This window comes from Lynx canadensis, chromosome X (assembly GCF_007474595.2).
Source record: "Lynx canadensis isolate LIC74 chromosome X, mLynCan4.pri.v2, whole genome shotgun sequence".
NCBI classification, from domain to species: Eukaryota; Metazoa; Chordata; class Mammalia; order Carnivora; family Felidae; genus Lynx; species Lynx canadensis.
This window is the reverse complement of record NC_044321.2, coordinates 121,901,805-121,927,929: the sequence shown is the minus strand read 5'-3', so window position 1 is coordinate 121,927,929 and position 26,125 is coordinate 121,901,805. Positions and strand designations below refer to the sequence as shown.

Here is a 26,125-nt window from a genome sequence, read left to right as displayed (position 1 = left end):
GGATGTTTGGTGTTGTAGAAACAGGGCCACAATGGCACCCAACTGGTGGATCTGTGTTCACCTTGGCTTGGATCAGAGACTCTTCCCACCAAACGGGTTTCTTAATCCAGCCTCTCCCCCAGACCCTCGGGCTGGCAGGCAAAAAATACAACTGCCAGAAACACCACAGACATCAAGTGATCAGCTTGGATGTTTTATTGCTTCTCCCAGCCAGGGCTGACAAGCAGAGATACAGAACTGCTTGTGGTTCCTGGTACAGAGACCAAAACCAGGAAGTGATCTGTCCCAGTGCAGATTTCCCAGAAATAAGAATGAGATGGGGTATGTGGACGATGCGCCTCAGACTCAACCAACCCAGTGACCGTTCCCTAGTTACAGAAGAGAAGTGAAAGCGATAATCCAGAAGGGAAATCTGGCTGTGTGAGAAGAATTTGGGGTGGAGACATTTGATGAAGTACACTTTTTTTTAACCCTCTTTTAGACGATATCATTAGATAAACATCCTTTTCAATGATACAACCCAAGCCATTTCTGGCCCTTTTCCTGGAACAGCTTTTTGCTGCTGTCAGTTTACAGGAACAGCAATAAGAGTCCATTTTCTGGGCATGAAGCCCAGGACTCAAAGGGAGGCTCTAGAGAACATCTGGTCCATTTGATATATAGAAGCCAGCACTGCATGTGTGTATTTGTGTGTATGTGTTTTTCCTATGCTGACTCATGGCATTGAAGCCTTTCTGGAAACACCCCCACTTTTGTAGCCAGCCAGTTTATACACACCCCTTCAGCTCCTCCTTGTTTCAAATGTTAAGTCAAGAGGAAGAAGGAAAATAAATTCAAGAGCTGCTCTCAAGCATCTAGAATTCTCTGCACCCCACCTCTTCAGAAGAGAGACTGGCCCCAGCTCTGACTCAGTCTACTACAAACTGGACTCTCCTCTTAAAGCACCAACTTTATCTGAGCCTTTGGACAAAACTGGAAGAAAAGAGTCCACAAGTACTTTGGACTCTGCAGGAAGCAGGGGGCTGACAACTGGCAGTAAAAACAGAAAGATGGCAGACCCTGAAATTGAGCTTTTCGTGAAGGTAAGTTTTCTAGCTACAATAATGGCATATGGAATGTATTATTTCTTGACACTGGGCCTCACATTCTAAAAAGAGGTCAATATTTGGGCTAGACATAAATAGTTTTTGAATTATATTCCTCCTCTGAGTCCTAGATGTATGCCTGGTTGCTCTTAGATGACAATAGGAAAATATGTTATCTGAAAAAGACAAGGAGACGTTGCGGAAAGAGCACTAGACTAGTTGGTAGTCAGAACAACTAAATCATATTCTTGGTGGCATCCTACGTAACTTTGGACAAACCTCTCACTCCCTCTGGACCTTTATTTCTACATATGCACAATGAAGAAGCCTGACAAAGTGATCCTTAAGGGCTTTCTAGCTCTTGCAATCTGTGTTTTATGAGATAGGTTTTGGAACCTTGAATGGGGGAAGGAGAGAACCAAGACTGGACTGAGAGCCCCAATCCCACACATAGCCCAGATAGAGTTTTCTAAAACTCTCCCACAATAGATGAAGATCACAGTGGAGTCACATGGACGCAATGGGAGGAAACAGCCAGGAGTCTGTGTGCCTGTTACATGAGGAGAAGACATTTTAGAACGCTGTTTCCTCTTTATGGGGTGCTTTGGGTTTTTTTTTTAATGCTTCAACTTTTCAGAAAAGTACTTTGGAAAACCCCTAAGGCAGGAGAAGGGAACGTGTGTTTTGAAATTAACTAATCAAGAAAAAGAAATAATTTTGTATACGTTATTGTAGCAATTACAGTTTCCAAAAACTTTGCTTATATTAACTATTTTTTCTCTATATTTTCATTGACTTTTAGAAGTATCCAAGATGATAATAATAACAAACTCTCATATCATGCCTGGTCCTTTTCTAAGCACTTTACATATATTATACATATTTACATATATTTCCTCATTTAGTCCTAACAACTTACATTAGTAGTACTACTTGCAATAGTAGCATCAGTTGTCTTCATTTCTAGGTAAGTAAGCTAAGGCAATAAAGTTTTTAAAATTTTTTTGTTTTATGTTTTATATTTGAGAGAGAGACAGAGAGCAAGTAGGGGAGGGGCAGAGAGACAGAGACAGAATCCGAAGCAGGCTCCAGGCTGTGAGCTGTCCGCACAGAGCCCGACGCGGGGCTCGAACCCAGAGGCCGTGAGATCATGACCTGAGCCGAAGTCAGATGCTTAACTGACTGAGCCACCCAGGTGCCCCAGGCAATAAAGTTTAAGTAACTTGCGTCTAAAACCGTATCTCCACTGATGGCTTACAAAGACATAAAATAAAGTAAGTTTACCAAATGTTAGTTTAAATATCTGTTAGCCAAAGTAATACTTTAACAATTATTTAAAAAAATATTTACCTCGTCACATATATGCACAAAGGACATAATCAACCTGCTTTTTCAAAATTATAGGAGACCGACCCTTGAATTCCTGCATAGCAAAGTAATCCAAATAAGTGCTGTACTATGTAGCAAAGAGCTACTTCTCTTATCTCTGGATTTTAGCAAAACATGTGACTGCTCAGACATGATATAAATAAGCCTTAATTTCCTAACTGGCTTTTCACATCTACCAGTTTCAAACCAGAGGTAATGTCTCTTCATAGGGTAACTAAAATGTTCCCTTAGTCTAAACTATTCATTCAATCCAATCGAACCCCTCTAACTAGTTGTTAGCATTGATGTGTTCATCTTCATAGACTTCCTCATATTTGGGTAGTAATCTGGACAGGAGAAGTTAGTGAATCACACATTGGATGAACAAAGGTTGAATTAAGTAATAACTTTCGAGTTAAAATAACTAATCATTTTTAAGTACTTACTATATGGCAGGCACTGTGTTAAGTAGTTTATTATTAACCCTACCTTATGGGTAAAGAAAGTAAAGCAAAGAGTATCTAAGTGACTTTGTCCAAGGTCACATAGCTAGTGAATGGCAGGGTTAGGATTCTAATTATTTAAAATAGCTATGTGTAATCTTATTCAATTGTTTTCAATTCGGCAAACTTTTTAGTAAATTTTCCATAATTTCATCACATGGAATCCTTTAGATGTAAGCTTACGTAATTACATTGCTACAAATTATAGATTTTCAGAAAGAAACCTGAGTATCATCTGGTCCGGGTTTTTGTTTTGCTTTGCTGTAAGATGTGTTCTACAGATCTCTAGAAGTTTCATAAAAGATATGGAGATGGGGCATAATGATTTAGAGGCATGAAAAATATTAATAAGTTTAAAAAGCACTCTTTATCAACAATATTTCATTTAGAGCTCATGTGGTTTCATTCTAAAGATTAAAGGAATCTGTCATTTCCCCAGCTACCTCTGGCTGTGGCTTAAAAACCCTTAAAAACTCTCTGGAGAGGTCTCTGAGCAGCAGTATACCAGGCACATACCGCAACCCTACCCTAACCCTAGACAGAGGACTCCAGAACACATGATAGGAAAAACCAAGAAGGAGCCTAGTTATCCTGGAGATGACTCCAAACAATTAAGAATTGGTAGTATTTCTGAAAATGGGTGGGAAGGTAGGACAAAAACAGAAAAATCAATTGAATATCTATTTAAAGAGTATTTAGAGTCTCAAATCCCTGCCTTGCCACAGCTCCATAGATGGTTGTCATGTTTAGTCTCTTACCAGCAGAAGTCTGTGGTTTTATTCTCAGGAGAGGACTCTGAACTGCAAAATAACATGCACATATTCTAAACCCTAAGCACTAAACCCTGACTTTAACCCTAACCCTAACACTAATGCTGACCCAACACTAACCCTAACCCTAACCCCTAACCACAAATCCTAACCCTCTGGAGAGGTCTGTGAACTGCAAAACACAAGGCACATACCCTAACCATAACACTAAACCTACCCCAAGAGAAGACTGGGGTTTGATTCTCTGGTGAGTTCTTGAACTGCAAAATTCCAGGCACAAACCCTGATCTTAACTCTAATCCTAACCCTTGACCTGAGAAAGCAGACTCCTGAACACACAATAAGAAAACTGAGAAACAGCGGAGTTATCCTGGAAATGACCCCCAAACATTTTAAAATTGGTAGTGTTTCTGAAAATGGGTGAGAAGGTAGAGATAAAAACAGAAAAATCTATTGAACATCTATTTAAAGAGTTTTAGAGCCCCAAATCACTTCCTTGCCTCAGCTCATAGATGGTTGTCATGTTTATTCTCACCCCAGCAGAAGTCTGAGGTTTTATTCTCAGGAGAGGTCTCTGAACTGCAGGATGCCAGGCACATACCCTAACCCTAACAGGAAGAAAAAAAATGTTTTATCTATGTGAAAGAGATAAAAAAGACTATACTTTCTCTGAATTATCAAACCATTTTCAAACTCTTAGAACTATCATAAAGACTATCGTAAAAACTGATTAATTTTTAAAATCCAACAAAACCATTAGATGGGAGAAAACAGTGTTTAAGAATTTGGGTTCTGGAGTAGACAGCCCTGGACTTGCTACATGAGAAGAGTATATACACATCAGCTCTTGTCTGGCTGAGTGTACTTGAGCAAATTAGCTTCTCTGAGCCTCAATTTACTCATCTGTAAAACAAGAGTAATAACAGAACCTATATCATGGGATCATCTTCGTGGTGAGTATTAAATAAAACAAATCTGTAAAAGACAGTGGTTGTTGACATAGTAAACATTCAACAAATGTCAGATATTGTAGCTATTATTATTTTTCATGTTTAGAAACTTAGATCATAAACACAAGAAGAAAAAGTTGTTTTTGTGGATGACCGTATCCTGTCCTTGCCAGCTAAATATACTTAAGAGGTGGTAACTCATCAATCAGGCTAAGGAATTTACATCCTAAAATTTTCTGTGATGGTACTTTAAATCTGCGTATTATAAACATGGGGAAAAAACTTCAGTTTTCCTGTAAAACTTGACTGCATTTCCCCCACATCTCAGTGTTTTGCCTTTCCTTTTGCCAAAGGTGATCCACCCTTCCTGCTGTATCTATTATCAGACTCCATTCTTCTTCCTGCCTCCCACCCATAATCATGCTTGTACTCACTAGTCCCAGTTCTGATTGGATCCTTAGTTTGACTTCCATTACAAAAGAAACACAGCTGCCAACATTGGTTGCCTCTTCCCATAGCTCTTCACTCCCTGACATCACAAAAGAATAACAATAAGCATCATTTCCTCTGTTGCACCCATTTCCCAGGAAAGGAAAATTTGCCAAAAAATTAGGATTATGCCCAGGGTTTCTGGGACCTTAATATTGTTAGAAATGACAGATCAGAGCAGCTGTAAAATGAGGGACCCTTTATTTTCTTCTACAGACTGAGGCAAAAGCGGATAGTAAGCATCAAATAAATATTGAATAAATGAATGATGTAATAGCCATGGCAAATGAAAGAACTAAACTTATTTGGAGATATTTATAGGTGAAACTAACAAGAATTGGTGTTGAATTCAATTTGGAAGTGAAGTGGAAGGATGATTTTCAATTTTCTAATTTGGGCAACTGACTAATGTCTTATCTGCTATGGCTGCCATAATAAAATATCATACATTGGGTGGCTTAAACAACAGATGTTTACCTTCTCACAGTTATACAGGCTGGATACTCAAGATCAAAGTGCCAGCATGGTCATGTTCTGGTGAGAACTCTCCCTGGCTTATAGATGATTGCTTTCTCAGTGTCCTTGCATGGTGGGCAGAGAAAAATAGGAGGACAGGAGAGAGAGAAAGCTTTCTGGTCTCTTCTTATAAGGGCCTTAATCCCATGAGGACCCCATCCTCATGACCTCATATAATCCTAATTACCTCCCAAAAGCCTTTCTACCAAATACTAGGGTTAGAGTTTCAAAATATGATTCGGGAGTGGATACAATTCAGCCCATAGCAGATGGCAATGTCATTTACAGGATTGGGAGCCCTAAAGAAAGAGCAGGTCAGGGAGTGGAGTAAAGAAAAAGGGAGGAATTCAGGTTGGGACATGTTGAGATTGAGGTATCTAAAACCTGGATTTCCCATGATGACACTGCATCAGCTATAGCTCTCTCAAGAAGTGGCTAGGTTTTTTTTAATTTTTTTAAATGTTTCCTTATTTTTTTATTTTAATGTTTATTTATTTCTGAGAGAGAGACAGAGTGTGAGCGGGCAAGGGGCAGAGAGAGATGGAGACACAGAATCCAAACCAGGCTCCAGGCTCTGAGCTGTCGGTACAGAGCCCAACGTGGGGCTTGAACCAGTGAACCGCGAGATCATGACCTGAGCCGGAGTCAAACACCAAAACGACTGAGCCACCCAGGCACCCCAGAATGTTTCTTTATTTTTGAGACAGAAAGAGACAGACAGAGTGTGAGCAGGGCGGGGAGCAGAGAGAGGGAGACACAGAATCCGAAGCAGGCTCCAGGCTCTGAGCTGCCAGCACAGAGCCCAATGTGGGGCTTGAACCCATGAGCCACGAGATCATGACCTGAGCCGAAGTCGTACGCTTAACCGACTGAGCCACCTAGGCGCCCCCAAAAGTGGCTACCTTTTCTTCCTCATTCGTCTTGCCACTGAGCCTGGAAATCAGGTAGGTATCTTTTAGGTATCATTGCTTCTCATTCCTGTTTCCAGACCATTCTGCGTCCCCCATCCAGAGAAATACCAGTCATAAAATCAGACTAAACCACCCCTTCTTGTGATAGTAGTCTTCCAAACACCAGGTCACTCTCCCTTATTTCTTGAGGATTTTTAGCTTCTGGACCACTGTCATTCTCTCCAACACTATTCCTATCATAATTCTTGGTGATTTGAATATCTATGCAGATGACCCTTCCAATACTCTGGCCTCTCTGATCCTTGACTTCTCCTCCAGCGATCTTGTTCTTCCCTTTCCATAGCCATATGCTAACTTTTGTCACTGCAACTTCTGCAATGACTGCATAATGTCATTTATTTGAGGGTATTTTTTCCTACTTTTTGAAATTTTCTATTTTAACACACTTTGAGTTATAATTTACATAAAATAAGATGCACCCACTTTAAGCACACAATCTAATGAGTTTTGACAAATGTATACACACATGCAACTACTACTCCAATCAAAATATAGAATATTTCTATCACTTCAGAAAATTCCTTTGTGTCTCATTTCAGTCAATCTTCCCCACTGTATCCCACTATCACACTGCCAAGAAATCACCAATCTGCCTTCTGCCTAGATAGATTGGTTTGTATTTCCTAGGATTTTCTATAGATTGAATTGTACAGTATGTACTCTTTTATTGTCTGGCTTCTTTCACTCAGCATAATTGTTTTGGGATTTCCCCATATTGTGTGCTTCAATATCTCATCCCTTTTTATTGCTGAACTATTCCATTGCATAGATGTGGCATATTTATCTGTCTACCTACTGAAAGATATTTGGGCTGTTTCCAGTTTTTTTAGCTGTGATTAATAAAGTTGCTATAAACATTCATGTACAAGTCTTTCTATGGACATATGCTTTCACTTCTTTTGTGTAAATACCTACGATTAGAATTAATGGATCATATGGTAGGTACATTTTTAACTTTGACAAGCTCTTTATAAACCACTTGCACCATTTTACACTCCTAACAAGAGTGTATCCATTCCAGTTGTTCCACATTCCTATGCCCTTCAAATTTCAGCTATTCCCGTGTGTGTGCAGTGGCATCTTGTTGTGGTTTTCATTTTCATTTCCCTGTTAACGAGTGATGTTGAGCATCTTTTCATGTCTTTATTTACCATATGTATCTCTTTCATAGAGTGTTTAAATCGCTTGCCCATTTTTAAGTTGGACAGTTTGTTATTGAGTTGTAAGAGTTTTTTATACATATATTTTATTAACATTTTTCATTTTCTTTTTAAAAAAATTTTTTTTTCAACGTTTATTTATTTTTTTTTTTTGAGACAGAGACAGAGCATGAACGGGGGAGGGGCAGAGAGAGAGGGAGACACAGAATCGGAAACAGGCTCCAGGCTCTGAGCCATCAGCCCAGAGCCTGACGTGGGGCTCGAACTCACGGACCGCGAGATCGTGACCTGGCTGAAGTCGGACGCTTAACCGACTGCGCCACCCAGGCGCCCCAACATTTTTCATTTTCTTAACGGTTCTTTTGAAAACCAGATTTTGTTTGCATGTAGCTCAATTTATTGAATTTGTCTTTCCTCTACCTCACTCTCTGAATCCCAGCTATATTGACCCTCTTTTGGTTCCTTATAATGCCATGCTCAAGCATATTGCAAGGCCTTTGGATATACTATTTGCTGTTTAGAATGGCTCCTTCATGCCTATTCTCGCACTTAACTCTTAATTATTCTTTGAACTCAGTTCAAATGCCAGTTCCTCAGAAAGACTTTCTCTGCCAGACCCCATATAGATTATTTCTCTGTTACACACGCTCATAACATGCACATCCTTCCTTCAAATAATTTATATCAGTTTAAAACTAAGAGTTAATTGGGGTACCTGGGTAGCTTAGTCGGTTAAGTGTGTGAATTCGGCTCAGGTCATAATCAAGGGTTCGTGAGTTTGGTTCCGACATCAGGCTCTGTGCTGACAGCTCAGAGCCTGGAACCTGCTTAGGATTCTGTGTCTCCCTGTCTCTCCCCCTCCAACGCTCACGCTCTGTCTCTGTCTCTCAAAAACGAATAAATGTAAAAAAATTTAAAAAACTAAGAGTTAATTTGGGGGTTATTTTTATTATTTTTATTTTTTTACATTTATTTACTTTTGAGAGACAGAGCACAAGTGGGGGAGGGGCAGAGAGAGAAGGAGACACAGAATCCGAAGCAGGTTCCAGGCTCCTAGCTGTCAGGACAGAGCCCAAGGCGGGGCTCAAACCCACAAACCGTGAGATCATGACCTGAGCTGAAGTCGGACGCTCAACCGTCTGAGCCACCCAGGCACCCCAGGGCTATAGATATATAGATATATAAATATATAGCTATATAGATATATAGATATGGACTGATATATATATATATATATATATATATGGACTATGTTAAATATTTACTGGGAGACTGAATGGATAAGTGAAGAATGGAGGGACCACAGATAAACTCAAGTTTACATAAAATTTCAAAGCAGAAAAATGTGTTGTTTTCAGTGAACAAAAGATGGCTTTTCATTTTTTTCACCATTATTTTTCTTACTATTGAAGTATAGTTGACATAAAATGTTATATTAGTTTCAGGTAAATAACATGTTGATTTGACAATTCTATACATTACTCAGTGTTCATCGTGGTAGGTGTAGTCAACATCTGTCACCAAACAACATTATTACAATATGATTGACTATATTTGCTATGGTGGGCTTTACATCTCCATGGCTTATTTATTTTATAACTGGAAGTTTATACCTCTTAATTTCCTTTGTCTACTTTGCCCACTTCCATTCACCTCCCCTTTGGCAGTTTGTTCTTTATATCTAGAGATCGGGCTTGTTTGAGGGGGTTGTTTGCTTGCTTGCTCGTTTTGTGTTTTAGATTCTACATATAAGTGAAATCATATGGTTCTTGTCTTACTCTGCCTGACTTATTACACTTAGCATAATGCCCTCTGGGTCCATGTATGTTATCACAAATGGCAAGATCTCATTCTTTTTTATGCCCAAGTAATAGTCCTTTCATCTATTACTAAACACTTGGGTTGCTTCCGTATTTTAGCTATTATAAATAGTGCTGCAATAAACACAGGGTGCATATATATTTTCAAATTAGTGTTTTCTTTTTCTTTGGGTAAGTACCCAATACTGGAATTACTGGATCATATGGTATTTCTATTTCCAATTTTTTGAGGAACCTCCATGCTGTTTTCCACAGTGCTTGGACCAATTTACATTCCCACCAAAAGTACACAAGTGTTCCCTTTTCTCCAACACTTGTTATTTCTTATCTTTTTGACACTAGCCATTCTGATTTCTATGAGGTGATATCTCATTGTGGGTTTGATTTACATTTCCCTAATGATTGGTGATATTGAGCATCTTTTCATTTCTCTGTTGGCTATCTGTATGTCTTCTTTGGAGAAATGTTTATTCAGGTCTTCATTTTTAATTAGATTATTTTTTTATTTTTTGGTGTATAAGTTCTTTTTTTTAGTGTTTATTTATTTTTGAGAGAGAGGGAGACAGAGTGCAAGTGGGGGAGGGACAGAGAGAGATGGAGGCAGAATCCAAAGTAAGCTCCAGGATCGGAGCTGTCAACACAGAGCCCAACGTGGGGACTCAAATTCATGAACCATGAGATCAAGACCTGAGCTGAAGTCAGATGCTTAACCGAAGGGGCCACCCAGGCGCCCCAGCAGTTCTTAACATATTTGGGATATTACCCTCCCCCAATCAGATGTATTATTTGAAAATATATTCTCTCATTCAGGAGGTTTCCTTTTTGTTTTGTTAAAAGTTTCTTTTGCCGTGCAAAAGCTTTTCATTTTGGTGTAGTCCCAATAGCTTATTTTTGCTTGTTTACCTTACCTCAGGAGACATAGCCATAAATATGTTGCTAAAGCTGATGTCCAAGAGATTGCTGCCTATGTTTTCCTTTAGGAATTTTATGGTTTCAGATCCTATATTTGGGACTTTAATCCATTTTGAATTCATTTTTGTGTGTGGTGTAAAAAAAAAGCCAGTGGTCCAATTTCATTCTTATACATGTAGCTGTCGAGTTTTCCCAGTACCATTTATTGAAAAGACTGTCTTATCCCCATTGATTATTATTGCCTCCTTTGTCACAGGTTAATTAACCATATAATCATGGATTTATTTCTTGGCTATCTTGTTCCATTGATCTATGTGTCTATTCTTGTGCCAGTACCATACTGTTTTGATTATTATAGCTTTGTAGTATAGTTTGAAATCAGTGAGCATGATACCTGTGGCTTTGTTCTTTCTCAAGATTACTTTGGCTATTTAGGGTCTTTTGTGATTCTATACAAATTTTTACAACTATTCCAGTTCTGCAAAAAATGCCATCGGCATTTGATAGAGATTGCATTGAATCTGTAGATGGTTTTGTGTACTATGGACGTTTTAACAAAATTTAACTATATTAATTCTACCAATCTATGAGCACAATATATCTTTCTATTTGTTTGTGTCATCTTTAATTTCTTTCATCAGTGTCTTATAGATTTCAGAGTATAGGTCATTCACCTCCTTGGTAAAATTTATTCCTAGGTATTTTATTCTTGTTAATGTAATTGTAAATGGGATTGTTTTCTTAATTTCTCTTTCTGCTACTACATTATTGGTGTTTAGAAATGCAACGGATTCCTGTATATTAATTTTGTATCCTGGGTCTTTACTGAATTCATTTATTAGTTCTAATAGTTTGTGTGTGTGTGTGTGTGTGTGTGTGTGTAGTCTTTAGGGTTTTCTACATAGAGTATTATGTCATCTGCAAATAGTGACATTTTTACTTCTTCTTTATCAATTTGGATGCCTTTTATTTCTTTTTGTTGTCTGATTACTGCAGCTAGGACTTCCAGTACTATGTTGAATAAAAGTGGTGAGACTGGATATCCTTGTCTTATTCCTGATCTTAGAGGAAAAGCTTTCAATTTTTCACCAGTGAATATGATGTTAGCTGTGGAGCGTTCATATATTTCATTATTATGTTGAGATATATTCCTTCCCAATCAATTTTATTGAGAGTTTTTATCATGGATGGATGTTGTATTTTGTCAAATGGTTTTTCTGCATCTATTGAGATAGTCATATGGTTTTAATCCTTTTTTTTTTTTTTTGGTTAATATCCTGTATCACATTGATTGATTTTTGAATTTTAAACCATCCTTGCATCTTTGGAATAAATTCCACCTGATCTTGGTGAAGTATAATTTTAATGTATTGTTAAATGCTATTTGCTAACATTTTGTTGAGGATTTTTGCATCTATGTTTATCGGGGATATTGACCTGTAGTTTTCTGTTTCTATAGTGTCTTTGTGTGGTTTTGGCATCAGGGTAATGCTGGGCAAAAGATGGATCTTTAAATAGATGGTGTTAAAAAAACTATTAACTGGGGCACCTGGGTGACTCAGTTGGTTAAGCGACCGTCTTTGGCTCAGGTCATGATCTCACAGTTTGTGAATTTGAGCCCCACGTCAGGCTCTGTGTTGACAGCTCGGAGCCTGGAGCCTGCTTCGGATTCTGTGTCTTCCCCTCTCTCTACCCCTCCCCTGCTCATGCTCTGTGTCTCTCAATAATAAATAAATGTTAAAAAAAATTTAACTATTATCTATTTGTAAAAAAACAAATTGAATACATAGGCTAAAGTCCCAATATAACTCTGCCAAAATAAATTCCAAATCGATGAAACAAATGCCAAAAATGAAACCATGAAGGTACTAAAAGAAAACATAAGAGAACATCTTTATAATAAAACAAAATAAGAAAGGTGGGATATTCTTTGTAATCTTTATGTATATAATAGTCATGTAAGCAGATCAGAAAAACTAGACTGCATAGAGGAAAAAAGTAATAGATTTTATGTAAAATCTAAATTTCACATAGGCCATGGTTTAAAATACATGTAATGTGTATCAAAAAGTGTTAATATCTTCAGTATGTAAATAAATTTTTCAAATCAATAAGGAAAATGTCATCACTTTAATAGAAAAAAATGTAAGATTGTCGTGAACAAACACTTCACAAAATAAGGCAATCAAATGGGCAATAAACATATGGAAAATGTCTCTCAGGAAGGAAATTTGGCAGGATCTATTAAAACGGAAAATGTCTTTTTTCAACATTCTCATTTTAAATATTAATTCTAAAGATATAATCTCAGCAGTGGAACAAATTATATGCCCCAAAATATTTGCTGCTGAAATATTTAGGATAGCAAAAATTTTGGAATATCTGAAATGCCCATCAACAGGAAATGGTTATATTATATATATTCTGGTAATATATAAAACAAACTATTATTATTATGTACTAATCAGACTTGTCATTTTAAATACAATAAACTTATTTGATTCATTATCTCCGTCTGCCCACAGATAATAGAATCCATGAGATTAAGGTTATCTCTAGCAACTGGTTCATTTCCCAGTAGGCACTCAATACATACTGAGCAAATGAATGAATGAGGCCTTCCTTTATCTTAACAGGCTGGAAGTGATGGGGAGAGTATTGGAAACTGTCCCTTTTGCCAACGCCTTTTTATGATCCTCTGGCTTAAAGGAGTTAAATTCAATGTAACTACTGTTGACATGACCAGGTAAGAGAAATCAGGACATGTTCCATTCTGGAGAGTGAAATTGGTAGACACCAATATAATGTTTGTGTTTGTATAATGTGTAATATATCTAAAGGCTTAACTCTACTTATTTTCAATAATTATAGAAAGCCTGAAGAGCTGAAAGACTTAGCCCCAGGCACCAATCCTCCCTTCCTGGTGTATAACAAGGAGTTGAAAACAGACTTCATTAAAATTGAGGAGTTTCTAGAGCAGACACTGGCTCCTCCAAGGTACAGCATTCTACAGGATATTATTGTTGAGAAAATCTATTGTATTGCCCTATTTATTGCAGATTGAGAATTCTTCTAGACATCTTTTTTTCACTGTTGGCCTCTCTTTTGCTATTTTTCTAGCAAAGTTTTCAAAGATCCCCTTGATTAGTCTATATATGACTACACACCTTTACTACAGAATTACTTATTTAATATATGTAAAGGTATTAAAACTTTCTGAGTTGTAAGCAGTCTATAAGGAAAGGGCAAAAGATAGATTTAGAAACCTTGGGAAGGCAGGGAATTTCAGCCATAATGAAGTTTGGGGGAATTTATACTGATAGAAATTCGACTTGTTTTATTGTAGAGCCCTCACAAGATCTTCAGTTTGGAAACAGCTTTTGATTCGGTCTGATCTCTAAGCTCTGCAGGTTGAGAAATATGTCTACTAAGCATAAACTTCCCCCCTTCAACTTTAAATACACAAAGATATTAGATTTAACATTTCAAAGTACTTTTATATTCCTTATGCTATCTGTGCCTTTTATTCACATGACTTATTCATTCCATAACTGGAAGTCTATATCTTCCATTTCTCTTCACCCATTTTCACACATCCTCCACCCCTTTAACCTCTGGCAACCAGTGGTTTATGCTATGTATTTATGGGTCTGTTTCTGGAGGCATCACAATTACAGACTTCAAGTTATATTACAAAGCTGTAGTGATCAAGACAGTATGGTAGTGGCACAAAAATGGACACATAGATCAATAGAACAGAATAGAAAACCCAGAAATGAACCCACAACCGTATGGTCAATTAATCTTTGACAAAGCAGAAAAGAATATCCAATGGGAAAAAGATAGTGTCTTCAACAAATGGTGTTAGGAAAACTGGACAGCAACAAGCAAAAGAATGAAATTGGACCCTTTTCTTACACTGTACACAAAAGTAAATTCAAAGTGGATTAAGGAAGGCACTTGTGATGAGCACTGGGTATTATAGGTAAGTGATGAATCACTAAATTTCTACACCTGAAATCAATTTTACCATATATGTTAACTAACTAGAATTTAAATAAAAACTTGAAAAAAAAAGACAGTAGTGATGGTTGCACAACACAGTGAATGTAATTAATGTCACTGAATTGTAAACATAAAAAATGCTTAAAATGGCAGATTTTATATATTTTTTCCACAATAAAAATTTTTTTTAAAAAATGCGTTAAAGACCTAAATGTGACACAGGAAACTATCAAAATCCTAGAGGAGAACACAGGCAGCAACTTCTCTGATATTGGCCATAGCAACTTCTTACTAGATATGTCTCCTGAGACAAGGAAAACAAAGCAAAAATAAGCTGTTGGGACTTAATCAAAATATAAAACTTCTGCACAGTGAAGGAAGCAATCAACAAAACTAAAAGGCAACCTGTGGGATGGGAGAAGATATTTGCAAATGACATATCTGATAAAGGATTAGTATCTTAAATATATAAAGAACTTATAAAACTGAACACCCAAAAACAAAATAATCCAGTTTAAAAAGGGCAGAAGAAGGGCACCTGGATGGCTCAGTCGGTTAGGCATCTCTTAGTTTTGCCTCAGGTCATGATCTTGGAGCTTCATGGGTTCAAGCCTCGCATTAGGCTCTGTACTGGCAGTGCAGAGCCTGTTTGGGATTCTCTCTCTTTCCCTCTTTCTCTGTCCTTCCCCCACTTGCACTGTCTCTGTCTCTCTCAAAATAAATAAATAAACTTTTTTAATGGGCAGAATATGTGAATTAATATTTTTCCAAAGAAGACAACCACATGGCCAACAGACACATGAAAAGATGCTCAACATCACTCATCATCAGGGAAATGCAAATCAAGACTACAATGAGATATCACCTCACACCTGTCAGAGTGGCTAAAATCAACAACACAAGAAACAACAAGTGTTGTTGAGGATATGCAGAAAAAGGAACTCTCTTGTACTGTTCGTGGGAATGTAAACTAGTGCAGTTTGTGGAAAACAGTATGGAGGTTCCTCAAAAAACTAAAAATAGAACTACCCTATGACCCAGTAACTGTACTACTGGGTATTTATGCAAAGAATACAAAAATACTGGTGTGCCTGGGCAGCTCAGTCGGTTAAGCATTCAGCTCTTGATTTTGGCTCAGGTCATGATCTCACAGTTCATGAAATCGAGCCCCTAGTTGGGCTCTGTGCTGATGACACAGAGCCTGCTTGATATTCTCTCTCTCTCTCTCTCTCTCTCTCTCTCTCTTTCTTCCTGTGTGTGTGTGTGTGTGTGCCCCTCTCCAGCTCACACACGGTTTCTCTCTGTCTCAAAAGAAATAAACATTTTTAAAAAGAATACAAAAATACTAATTCAAAGGGATACCTGCACCCCAATGTTTATAGCAGCATTACCTATAATACCCACATTATGGAAATAGCCCAAGTTTCCATGGATTTATGAATGGATTAAGAAGATGTGTGAGGCGCCTGGGTGGCTCAGTCAGTTGAGCATCCAACTCTTGATTTCCGCTCAGATCATGATCCCATGGTTATGGGATGGAAACCCATGTTGGGCTCCATGTTGAGCATGGAGCCTGCTTAAGATTCTCTCTCTCTCTCTCTCTCTCTCTCTCTGTCTCCCTCTGCCCCTCTCCCCTGCTCACTCTCTCTCCCTCTCTCTCTAAAATAAAAAAGAAGATGTGGTATATATATGGTGTATGGAATATTATTCAGCCAAGAAAGAGGATTTAAGATGGCAGAGTAGTAAAGGGACCCTGGGCTTGTCTTGTCCCTTGAACACAGCTAGATCAACATCAAATCATTTTGCACACCTAAGAAATCAATCTGAGGATTAAGAGAACAATCTGCATAATTTGAGGGAGAGAACGTGGCAGGTTTCTTTTAACAAACAAATCAAAGCATACCTAGTTAAAGGTCCAAACACTCCCCATTTAAAGCAAGGAGGAACTCTGCAGAGGACTGACAGACAATTTACAGCAGCAGAGGCCACATAGCATATACCAGAAACACTTCCTGAAGTGCCAGGCCCTGGACATTGTATAAACCCTTCTTACTATAGCATTACTCTCAAGAACATGAAACATAACAAGCTTTCATACACACAAAAGACAGAAACCTAGATAAAATTACAAGATAGATTAATTCTCCCCCCCAAAAAAAATCAAGAAGCAACCACAGTCAAGGATTTACTCAAAATAGATATAAATAATATATCTGAACAAGAATTTAGAAAAACAGTCATAAGAATAGTAGATGGGCTTGAAAAAAATCACAGAATATACCAGAGAAACCCTTGATGCAGAGAAAAAAAAAAACCTAAAAATTAGGCCAAAATAAAAAAAAAAATGCTATGAGATGTAAAACTGAGCGGATGTAATCACAACAAGGACAGAAGAAGTAAATGAATGAATAGGTTATACAGAATATAAAATTATGGAAAATGATGAGGCTGAAAAGGAGGGAGAAAGAAAACTATTGGATAGACTTAGGGAACTCAGCGATTGTATACCGTGCAATACTATCCATATCATAGGAGTTCCAGAAGAAGAAGGGGGAAAAGGGACACAAGGTTTTATATCTGAGAACCCCTAATCTGGGGGGAAGGGAAACAGGCATTCAAGTCCAAGAAGCACAGAGAACTCCCCTCAAAATCAACAAAAACAGGTCAACACCAAGACATATCATAGTGAAACCTTCAAAATACAAAAACAAAGAGATAATTCTGAAAGCAGCTAGAGACAAAATGTCGTTAACCTACAAAAGTAGACATATAAGGTTAGAAGCAGATGTGTCCACAGGCCTTCTGGCAGGCCAGAAGGGAGTGGCAAGATATATTCAATGTACTAAACAGAAAAATATGCAGGCAATAATACCTTATCCAGCAAGTCTGCCATTCAGAATAGAAGGAGAGGTACAGAGTTTCCACGACAAGCAAAAACTAAAGGAGTTCATGAACACTAAACAAGCTCTGCAAGAATTATTAAAAGGAACACTTTGAGCAGGAAAGAGAGACCAAAAGCAACAAAGACTAGAAAAGAACAGAGACAATCTACATGAGTAGCGACTTTCAGGTAATACAATGACACTAAATTCATATCTATCAATAATTACTGTAAGTGTAAATGGACTAAGTGCTCTAATCAAAAGACATAGGGTCAGAATGGATAAAAAAAAAAGACCCATTGATATGCTGCTTACAAGAAACTCATTTTAGCCCCAAACTCACTTCCAGATTGAAAAAACAATTGAAGATAAATTGAAGAATAATGTATCATATTAATGGACATCAAAAGAAAGCTGGAGTAGCCATACTTACATCAGACAAACTAGATTTAAACAAAAAACTGTTATAAGAGATGAAGAAAGGCACTATATCATAATAAACGGGTCTATACAACAAGATCTAACAACTGTAAATTTTATGCCTCCAACTTGGAACAGCCAAATATATAAATCAATTAATAACAAACCTAAAGAAACTCACTGATGATAATACAATAATACAGGACTTTAACACCCCACTTATATCAATGGACAGATCACCTAAGCAGAAGATCAACAAGGAAACAATGGCTTTGAATGATACACTGGATCAGATGGAATATTACTCAGCCATAAAAAAGAATGAAATCTTGCTATTTGCAACGATGTGTATGGAGCTAGAGAGTATTATGCTAAGCAAAATAAGTCAGTCATAGAAAGACAAACACCATATGATTTCACTCATAGGTGGAATTTAAGAAACAAAACAAATGAGCAGAGGAGAAAAAGAGAGAGAAAGACAGAGAGAGAGAGAGAGAGGCAAACCAAGAAACAAACTCCTAACTATAGAGAACAAGGTGATGGTTACCAAAAGGGAGGTGGGTGGGGGATGGGTAAAAGAGGTGATGGAGATTTAGGTGTTATCACTCTTTAAATCTGTGCCAATGTGATGGGTATAGTGATATCACATTGATACTTTAAATTGCATTTCCCTGAAAAATAGGTGAATTTGAGCATCTTTACATATGTTGATTGATCATTTGGTTTTGTTCTGTGAATCATCTTGTCAAATCCTTCTGATTTTCTGTTGGCTTATGTATCAGTAGGGTTTGCATTCAATTCTGATAACTAGAGATGAAAAAAGTGGCTTAAATAAATACGGGTTTTATTTTTCTCACATAATGAGCCAAGAATGAGTCATCGTAGGGATGGAATGATGGTTCCATGACTTCACTGGGGACCCAAGCTCTTTCTAATCTCTCTTCTGTGCTATCCTTCAGGTGAGGCTTCCAGTCTCAAAGTTAATTCGTGGTGACAATATGTCCGCTGGAATTCCAGGCAACAGATCTAATTCCCACACAAGAAGAAGGAAAAGGACAAAGAACAAAAGATGCAAGCTAGATTTTTTAAAATGTTTATTTATTTTTGAGAGAGATAGACAGACAAAATGCAAGGAGGGGAGGGGCAGTGATAGAGGGAGACAGAGAATCCGAAGCAGGCTCCAGGCTCTGAGCTGTCAGCACAGAGCCCGATGCAGGGCTCGAACTCACAACCATGAGATCATGACCTGAGCTGAAGTCGGACGCTTAACCGACTGAGCCACCCAGGCGCCCCAAAAGGTACAAGCTAGATTTAAGAAGTTTTTGCAGAAGCCACATCAACAATTTGCATTATTTACATTTCATCATCCAAAAATAATTCACATGGTCACATATAAATATAAAGGGGACCTAGGAAATGTAGTTTTTATCCAGGTATATCACCACCCCTAATAAAACAAAAACAAGTTTTAGTTAATGAAAGGAAGGAAAGAAGGAAGAGAAAGAAAGACAGAGAGATAGGTACAGAACTGTGTTATCAGCCATAGTCTGCTTCTTACATGCAACACACTTACTCCCAAGAGATACAACTTCCAAGTTCCATATAGTTACTGCATCCTGCTCAAAGTTCAAGATCTTTGGGTGATGTGCAACATCTCCATTAGATACTAATTGTAGGGCAATTAAATAAATTAAAAGACAAGTTTTCTCCACCAACTCCTTGATGCACTCGATATATCATGGTAGAGCAGGAACTGGATAGCTGGAATAAAAACTTCCATTTTTAAAAGGATAATGATAAAAAAGGATAGGATAACACACAGCAATCACCGGTTCATAACAGTTACCATTGTTAGAGAAACAGCTGAAAGACGTTCTAGGTATTGGCATTACAAACAATGCTAAAATGTACTTTCTTTTTACAAAGCCCTCCAGAGTGATTATTTTGCTAGATATGGAAGTCCTTCCATATAAACTTCATATAAAAACTTAAAACCTGTTAGATACCCACATCAATGAAAATGAGGGAGTATGGAACTCCAAAAATCTATCCCTCCATGAAAGCAATGAATAGCTTGGGGGGAAAAACCGTCAGAATCAGCTTTTCCAGAACTCTGGAATCTAACCAAAAATTTACAACACTGAAGGAAATATTAATAAAGAAAAAAAAGCTGAATTTTAGTAAAAGAGCCTTGTGGCATTTTAGATTATCTTGTTACCATATTCCACTCCCCAGTCTTAAGCAGCCTTAAAGATAGTAGTCCACATTGTGGGTGAAGGATACTGGTATCAGAATACATGATATGGGCTTTATTCTCAAAAATTGTGGTTATGTGGTTTGGCCTAGTGGCACCCTGAAGGATTGGCTTGAGGGTTCGTGTTTTTTCACCTACCCTGGAGCTTTCCCAGGGTTGAGGCAGGCTCTTTGGTGGCATTCATGGAAGGCATTTAAAGGCACATGTATTAGCCATTGCCACATGGGGAAAGGAATAGCACTTGAGGAAAGCAATAGACAAACTGAAAAGCCTGGGAAGAAATAGGCTGGATGTTTGGAGGATACGTAGGGGAATATGGGCTTTAAAAAAGCTTTCATGTATTCTAAGGACTCTAGAAGCCCATGCACATGTCCAGGTTTAGGCCTATGCTCAGAAAAGACCTGAGAAGACCCTAAGCTCTTACTTCTGGCTTCAGGCACCATACAAGCAGAAATTGAAGGCTAGGGGCACCTGGGTGGCTCAGTCGGTTAAACATCCAACTTCGGCTCAGGTCATGATCTCGCGGTTTGTGACTTAAAGTCCCACATTGGGCTCTGTGCTGATAGCTCAGAGCCTGGAGCCTGCTTCCGATTCTGTGTCTCCCTCTCTCTGCCTCTCCCCTGCTTGTGCTTGCTCTTTCTCTCTCTGTCTCTCAAAAGTAAATACACATTGAAAAAAAAAGAAATTGAAGGTTAAGCTGTAAACTGCATACATAAGCATTGAAGGAGAGCCTCAACTCAGAGAAAGACTGCAAACACTGGGATACGTTTTCTTTCTTGGTTTGTTTGCTTGGTTGGTTGGTTTGATTCCAGGAGAATAACAAAATATCCATTAAATCAATAACCAACCAAAGATAATGGGACAAATATTTCAGTAGCCCCAAACAACAAAGAACACAGAGTTTAAAAAATTACTTCAGAAAATTTACTAAACAAATAAACAATACTCATAATAAGCAGCAACACAAACCCCAAGGAATGGAAGGATCTGATTTTCAGAGTTTCTACCTTATAATATTTGAGCGTCCAGTTTTCAAGAAAAAAATATAATTCATGTCAAGAAACAAGAAAGTATGGCCCATTCACAGGATAAAAAAGAAATTAATAGAATCTGTTCCTGAGAAAATCCAGATATGTGATTCAATAGACAAAGACTTTACATCAACTGTCTTAAATATGTTTAGAATGCTAAAGAAAGCCATAAACAAAGAACTAAAGGAAACCACAGAGAGCATCCTCAGCATAGAGAGAACAGCAATAAAAAGAAACTGTAAAAAGGAACCAAATAGAAAATCTGGAGTTGAAAAGTACAATTACTAAAATGAACAATTCACTAGAGGGTTTCAACAGCAGATTTGAACATATAAAAGAGGTAATAAGCAAAAGTGAGCATAAATTGATTGAGATTATCCAGTCTGAGTAAAAGGAAGAAAATGAACAGAATCTAACAGACCAGTGGAATACCATCAAATGTACCAAGATACACATAATAGGAGTCCCAGAATGAGACAACAGAGATAAAGATGCAGAAGAATGTTTGAAGTAATAATGGCTGAAAGTTTCCCAAATTTAATTAAATACATTTATCTATACATCCAAGGAGGTCAATGAATTCCAAGTGGAATAGAGACAAAGGTATCAACACCAGGATACATTATAATCAAATTATCTAAAGCCAAAGCCAAAAATAGAATCTTGAAAGCAGCAAGAGAAAAATGACTCATCATGTAGAAGAGATATTCAGTAAGATTAACAGATGATTCTCCATCAGAAACCATGGAGACCAGAAGGCAGAGAGATGACATATTAAGTGCTGAAAGAAAAAAAAATCAACCAAGAATTCCATATCTGGCAAAACTATCCTTCAAAAATGAAAGAGAAGTTAAGACATTCCACATGAACAAAAACTGAGGAATTTTGTTGCTAGTAGACCTATTCTACAAAAAATGCTACAGGGAGTCCTTCAGGCATAAATGAGAGGCCACTAGACAGTAAATTAAGGTCATGTGAAGAATAAAGAGCACCAGTAAAAAAGGGAAGCCATACTCATCTCAATGCAAAAAAAAATGGACAAAATCTGACACCATTTCATGATAATACTCAACAAACTAGGAACAGAAGGGAAGTTCCTCAACCTGACAAAAAGAATCTAATACCCACACATAACATCATACTTAATGGTAAGGGATTAAAAACTTTCCCCTTAGGATTAGGAACAACACAGGGGTACCATATCTGATACTTCTGTTTAACACTGCATTGGAAGTTTTAACCAGAGTGGTTATGAAAAAAAATAAATTAAAAGTATTCAAAGTGGAAAGGAAGAAGTAAAACTATCTCTATTTGCAGATGGCATAATCTTTCACACAGAAAATCCTTTAAAATCCACTAAAAAACTACTAGAACTCATACATGATTTAAGTACAATTGAAATATACAGATCAATATACAAAAATCAATTTTATTTATTTACACTACCAATGAATAATCCAAAAAGTAAATTTAAAAAACAATTCCATTTTCAACAGTATAAGAAATAACAAAATACTTTGGAATAAACTTAATAAAGACTTCTCTGCTGAAAATCACAAACCATTGCTGAAAGAAGACCTAAAAAATGGAAAGACATGTATATTAGTTTCTTAGGGCTGCCACAACTAAGTGCCATAAATTGAGTGGTTTAAAACAACAGAAATTTGTCTTATAGTTCTGAAGGCCAGAAGTATGAAGTCAAAGAATCAGCAGGGCCATGCTCCCTCTGAAACCTTTAGGAGAAAGATCCTTCCTTGCCTCTTCTTAGTTTCCAGTGGCTTTCCAGCAATCACTGGTGTTCTTTGACTTGTGGATCCATAATTCCAATCCTCCATCTTCACATGGCATTTTCCCCATTCCTCTGTCTTTTGAAAAGATATTCTTTTTAAGAACACTGGTAATTTGGATTAATGGGCCCACCTTACTCCAGTGTGGCCTTGTCTTAACTAATTACATATGTAACAATCATATTTCAAAATAAGGTTACATTAGTAAGTACTGGAGTTTAGGGCGCCTGGGTCGCTCAATTGGTTAAGCGTCCGACTGCAGCTAAGGTCATGATCTCGCGGTTCGTGAGTTCAAGCCCCATGTTGGGCTCTGTGCTGACAGCTCAGAGCCTGGAACCTGCTTCAAATTCAGATTCTGTGTCTCCCTCTCTGTCTGCCCCTCCTCTGCTCGCACTCTGTCTCTCTCTCTCTCAAAAATAAATAAACACTGGGGCGCCTGGGTGGCGCAGTCGGTTAAGCGTCCGACTTCAGCCAGGTCATGATCTCGCGGTCCATGAGTTCGAGCCCCACGTCGGGCTCTGTGCTGACTGCTCAGAGCCTGGAGCCTGTTTCCGATTCTGTGTCTCCCTCTCTCTCTGCCCCTCCCCCGTTCATGCTCTGTCTCTCTCTGTCCCAAAAATAAATAAACGTTGAAAAAAAATTTTTAAAAATAAATAAATAAATAAACATAGAAATTAAAATTAAAAAAGAAAGTACTGGAGTTTATGACTCCAATATATCTTTTTGGGGGGACACAATTCAACCCATACAAACATCCAATGTTTGTGGACTAGAAGACTTAATTTTATTGATAGAAATATTCCCCAAAAAGATCTACTAATTCAATGCAACCACAATAAATATTCTAATGGTGTTTTTGCAGAAATAAAAAAAAACCAATGCTCAAATTCATATGGAATTGCAAGAGACCACAAATAGCCAAAATAGTCTTGATAAAGACAAAGTTGGAGGACTCACACTTCCTGATTTCAAAACTTACTACAAACCTACCATAATCACAATGGTGCAATGCTTGCATAAGAATAGACTTATAAGTCAATAGTGGAGAAATGAGAGTCCAGAAATAAGCCCATACATCAAAGGTCAATTGATTTTCAAGAGTGCCAAAACCATTCAGTGACGAAAGAATAGTCTCCCCCACAAATCATTCTGGGAAAACTAGATATTCACATGCAAGAGAAAAAAGTTAGACCCTTACCTCATACCATAAACAAAAATTAACTCAAAGCACATCAAAGACCTAGACATATGGGCTGAAACTATAAAACTCTTAGAAGAAAACATATGGGTAAATCTTCAGGACCTTGTATTTGGCAATAGAATCTTAGATATGACACCAAATGCACAGCAATGAAATAAAAAGTAGATAAATTAGAGTTCATCAAACTAAAACCATTTGTGCATCAAAGAACACTATCAAAAAAAAAAGAAAAATTAATCAAAAAAAATGGGAGACAGTGTTTCCAAATCATGTATCTGATAAAGGTCTAGCTTCCACAATATATAAAGAACTCTTACAATTCAACAACAGAAAAGCAAACAACCTAATTTTAAAAGTGTCAAGAAAGTAGACATTTCTCAAGAGAATATATGCAAATGCCTAATGAGCACATGTAAAGATGCTTAACATCATTAGTTATTGGGGAAATGCAGATCAAAACCATAGTGAGATAACACTTAAAAGCCACTAAGATGGCTATCACAAAAAAGAAAAAAAAACAGGAAATAGCAAATGCTTACAAAAATGTGGAAAAATTGGAATTCTCATACGTTGCTGGTAGAAATGCTGCCATTGTGGAAAAAAATTTGACAGTTACTCAAAAATTTCAACATAGAGTTACCACATAGCCCAGCAATTCTATTCCTAGATATATACTCAAAAGAACTGAAAACAGGTATTCAAACAAAAACGTGTACACAATCATAGCAGCACTATTTACACTAGCCAAATGGTGAAAACAATATAATATCCATCAAGTGATTACTGGATAAAGAAAATGTGGTCTATCCAGACAATGAAATATTATTCAACCATAAAAAAGAATGAAGTACTGATACATACCAGGATATGAGCCTTGACCATCATACTAAGTGAAATAAGCCAAACACAATAGGCCACATATTGTATGATTCCATTTATATGAAATGTCTAGAATAAGCAAGTCCATAGAGACAGAAAGATTAGTGGTTCCAGGGACTGAGAGGAGGTGTGAATGGGGAGTAACTGCTAATGGGAACTTTGAAGTTTATAATATAGTTTTGTTGACTATAATCACTATGCTGTGCTTATTTATCTACTAATTGCAAGCTTTTAACATTTAAACATCTCCCCAATCCCCCCACCAAGGTGCCTCCAGTAACTATAATTTTACTCTCTTTTTTATGATTTTTGCTTTTTAGATTCTACATATAAGTTAGATCATACAGTATTTGTCTTTGTCTGACTTATCTCACCTAGAATAATGTCCTCCAGGTCCATTCATGTTGTTAGAAATAGTAGGATTTCCTTCTTTTTTATGGTTGAATAATATTCCATTGTATATACACCACATGTCCTTTATCCATTCATCCACTGATTTACATTAGGTTATCAACCTAAGTGCCAGTCCTGTGTTCTTTGATGAGGTTTTGTTTTGTTTTGTTTTGTTTCATATTGGTTCTATACCTTTGTATTAAGTTATTTCTAAATATTTTATACTTTATCACAATTGTAAATGGAATATGCTACTAATATCTATTTCCATCTGGTTATTGGTAGCATAGAAAACTTATTTTTTTAATGTTTGACTTGTATTAGCCACCTTACCAAAATATCTCATTAATTCTGTCTTGTTCCTAAATTTAATGTAAATGGTTTTAAAGTTACCATTTAGAATGTTGTTTGTCTTATTTGTTAGTGCACTCAGCACAATGTTGAAGACAAGTAGTGATAATGATTATTCTCATCATTTACTCATTTTAAGGGAAACAGTTCTAACATTTCACCATGTAATATGGTGCTTGCTGAAAGTTTTTGATGGATATATTTTATCAAGTTAAGGAAATTAATGAAGTAGTTTAATCATTCAATAAATATTTACTGAGTACTTACTATCAAACAATATTCTAGACACTTGAAACACATCAGTGATTAAACCAGGCAAAAACACTGTCTTAGTAGACCTTACATTCTAGTTGGGGAAGACAATAAATAGGCAAGATT

At 37.1% G+C, this 26,125-nt stretch overlaps 1 protein-coding gene across 1 annotated transcript in view; it reads left to right on the top strand.

Annotated features, from left to right (window-relative positions):
* Nucleotides 1–374: 374 nt before the first annotated feature.
* CLIC2 (chloride intracellular channel 2) overlaps nt 375–26,125 on the top strand; it is a 29,790-nt gene continuing 4,039 nt past the window's right edge. The window contains exons 1-3 of the mRNA XM_030305931.2: nt 375–1,082; nt 13,181–13,290; nt 13,416–13,541. Of these exons, the coding sequence (XP_030161791.1) occupies nt 1,050–1,082; nt 13,181–13,290; nt 13,416–13,541 (269 nt within the window). The 5' untranslated portion in view covers nt 375–1,049. The remainder of the gene's footprint in view (nt 1,083–13,180; nt 13,291–13,415; nt 13,542–26,125) is intronic.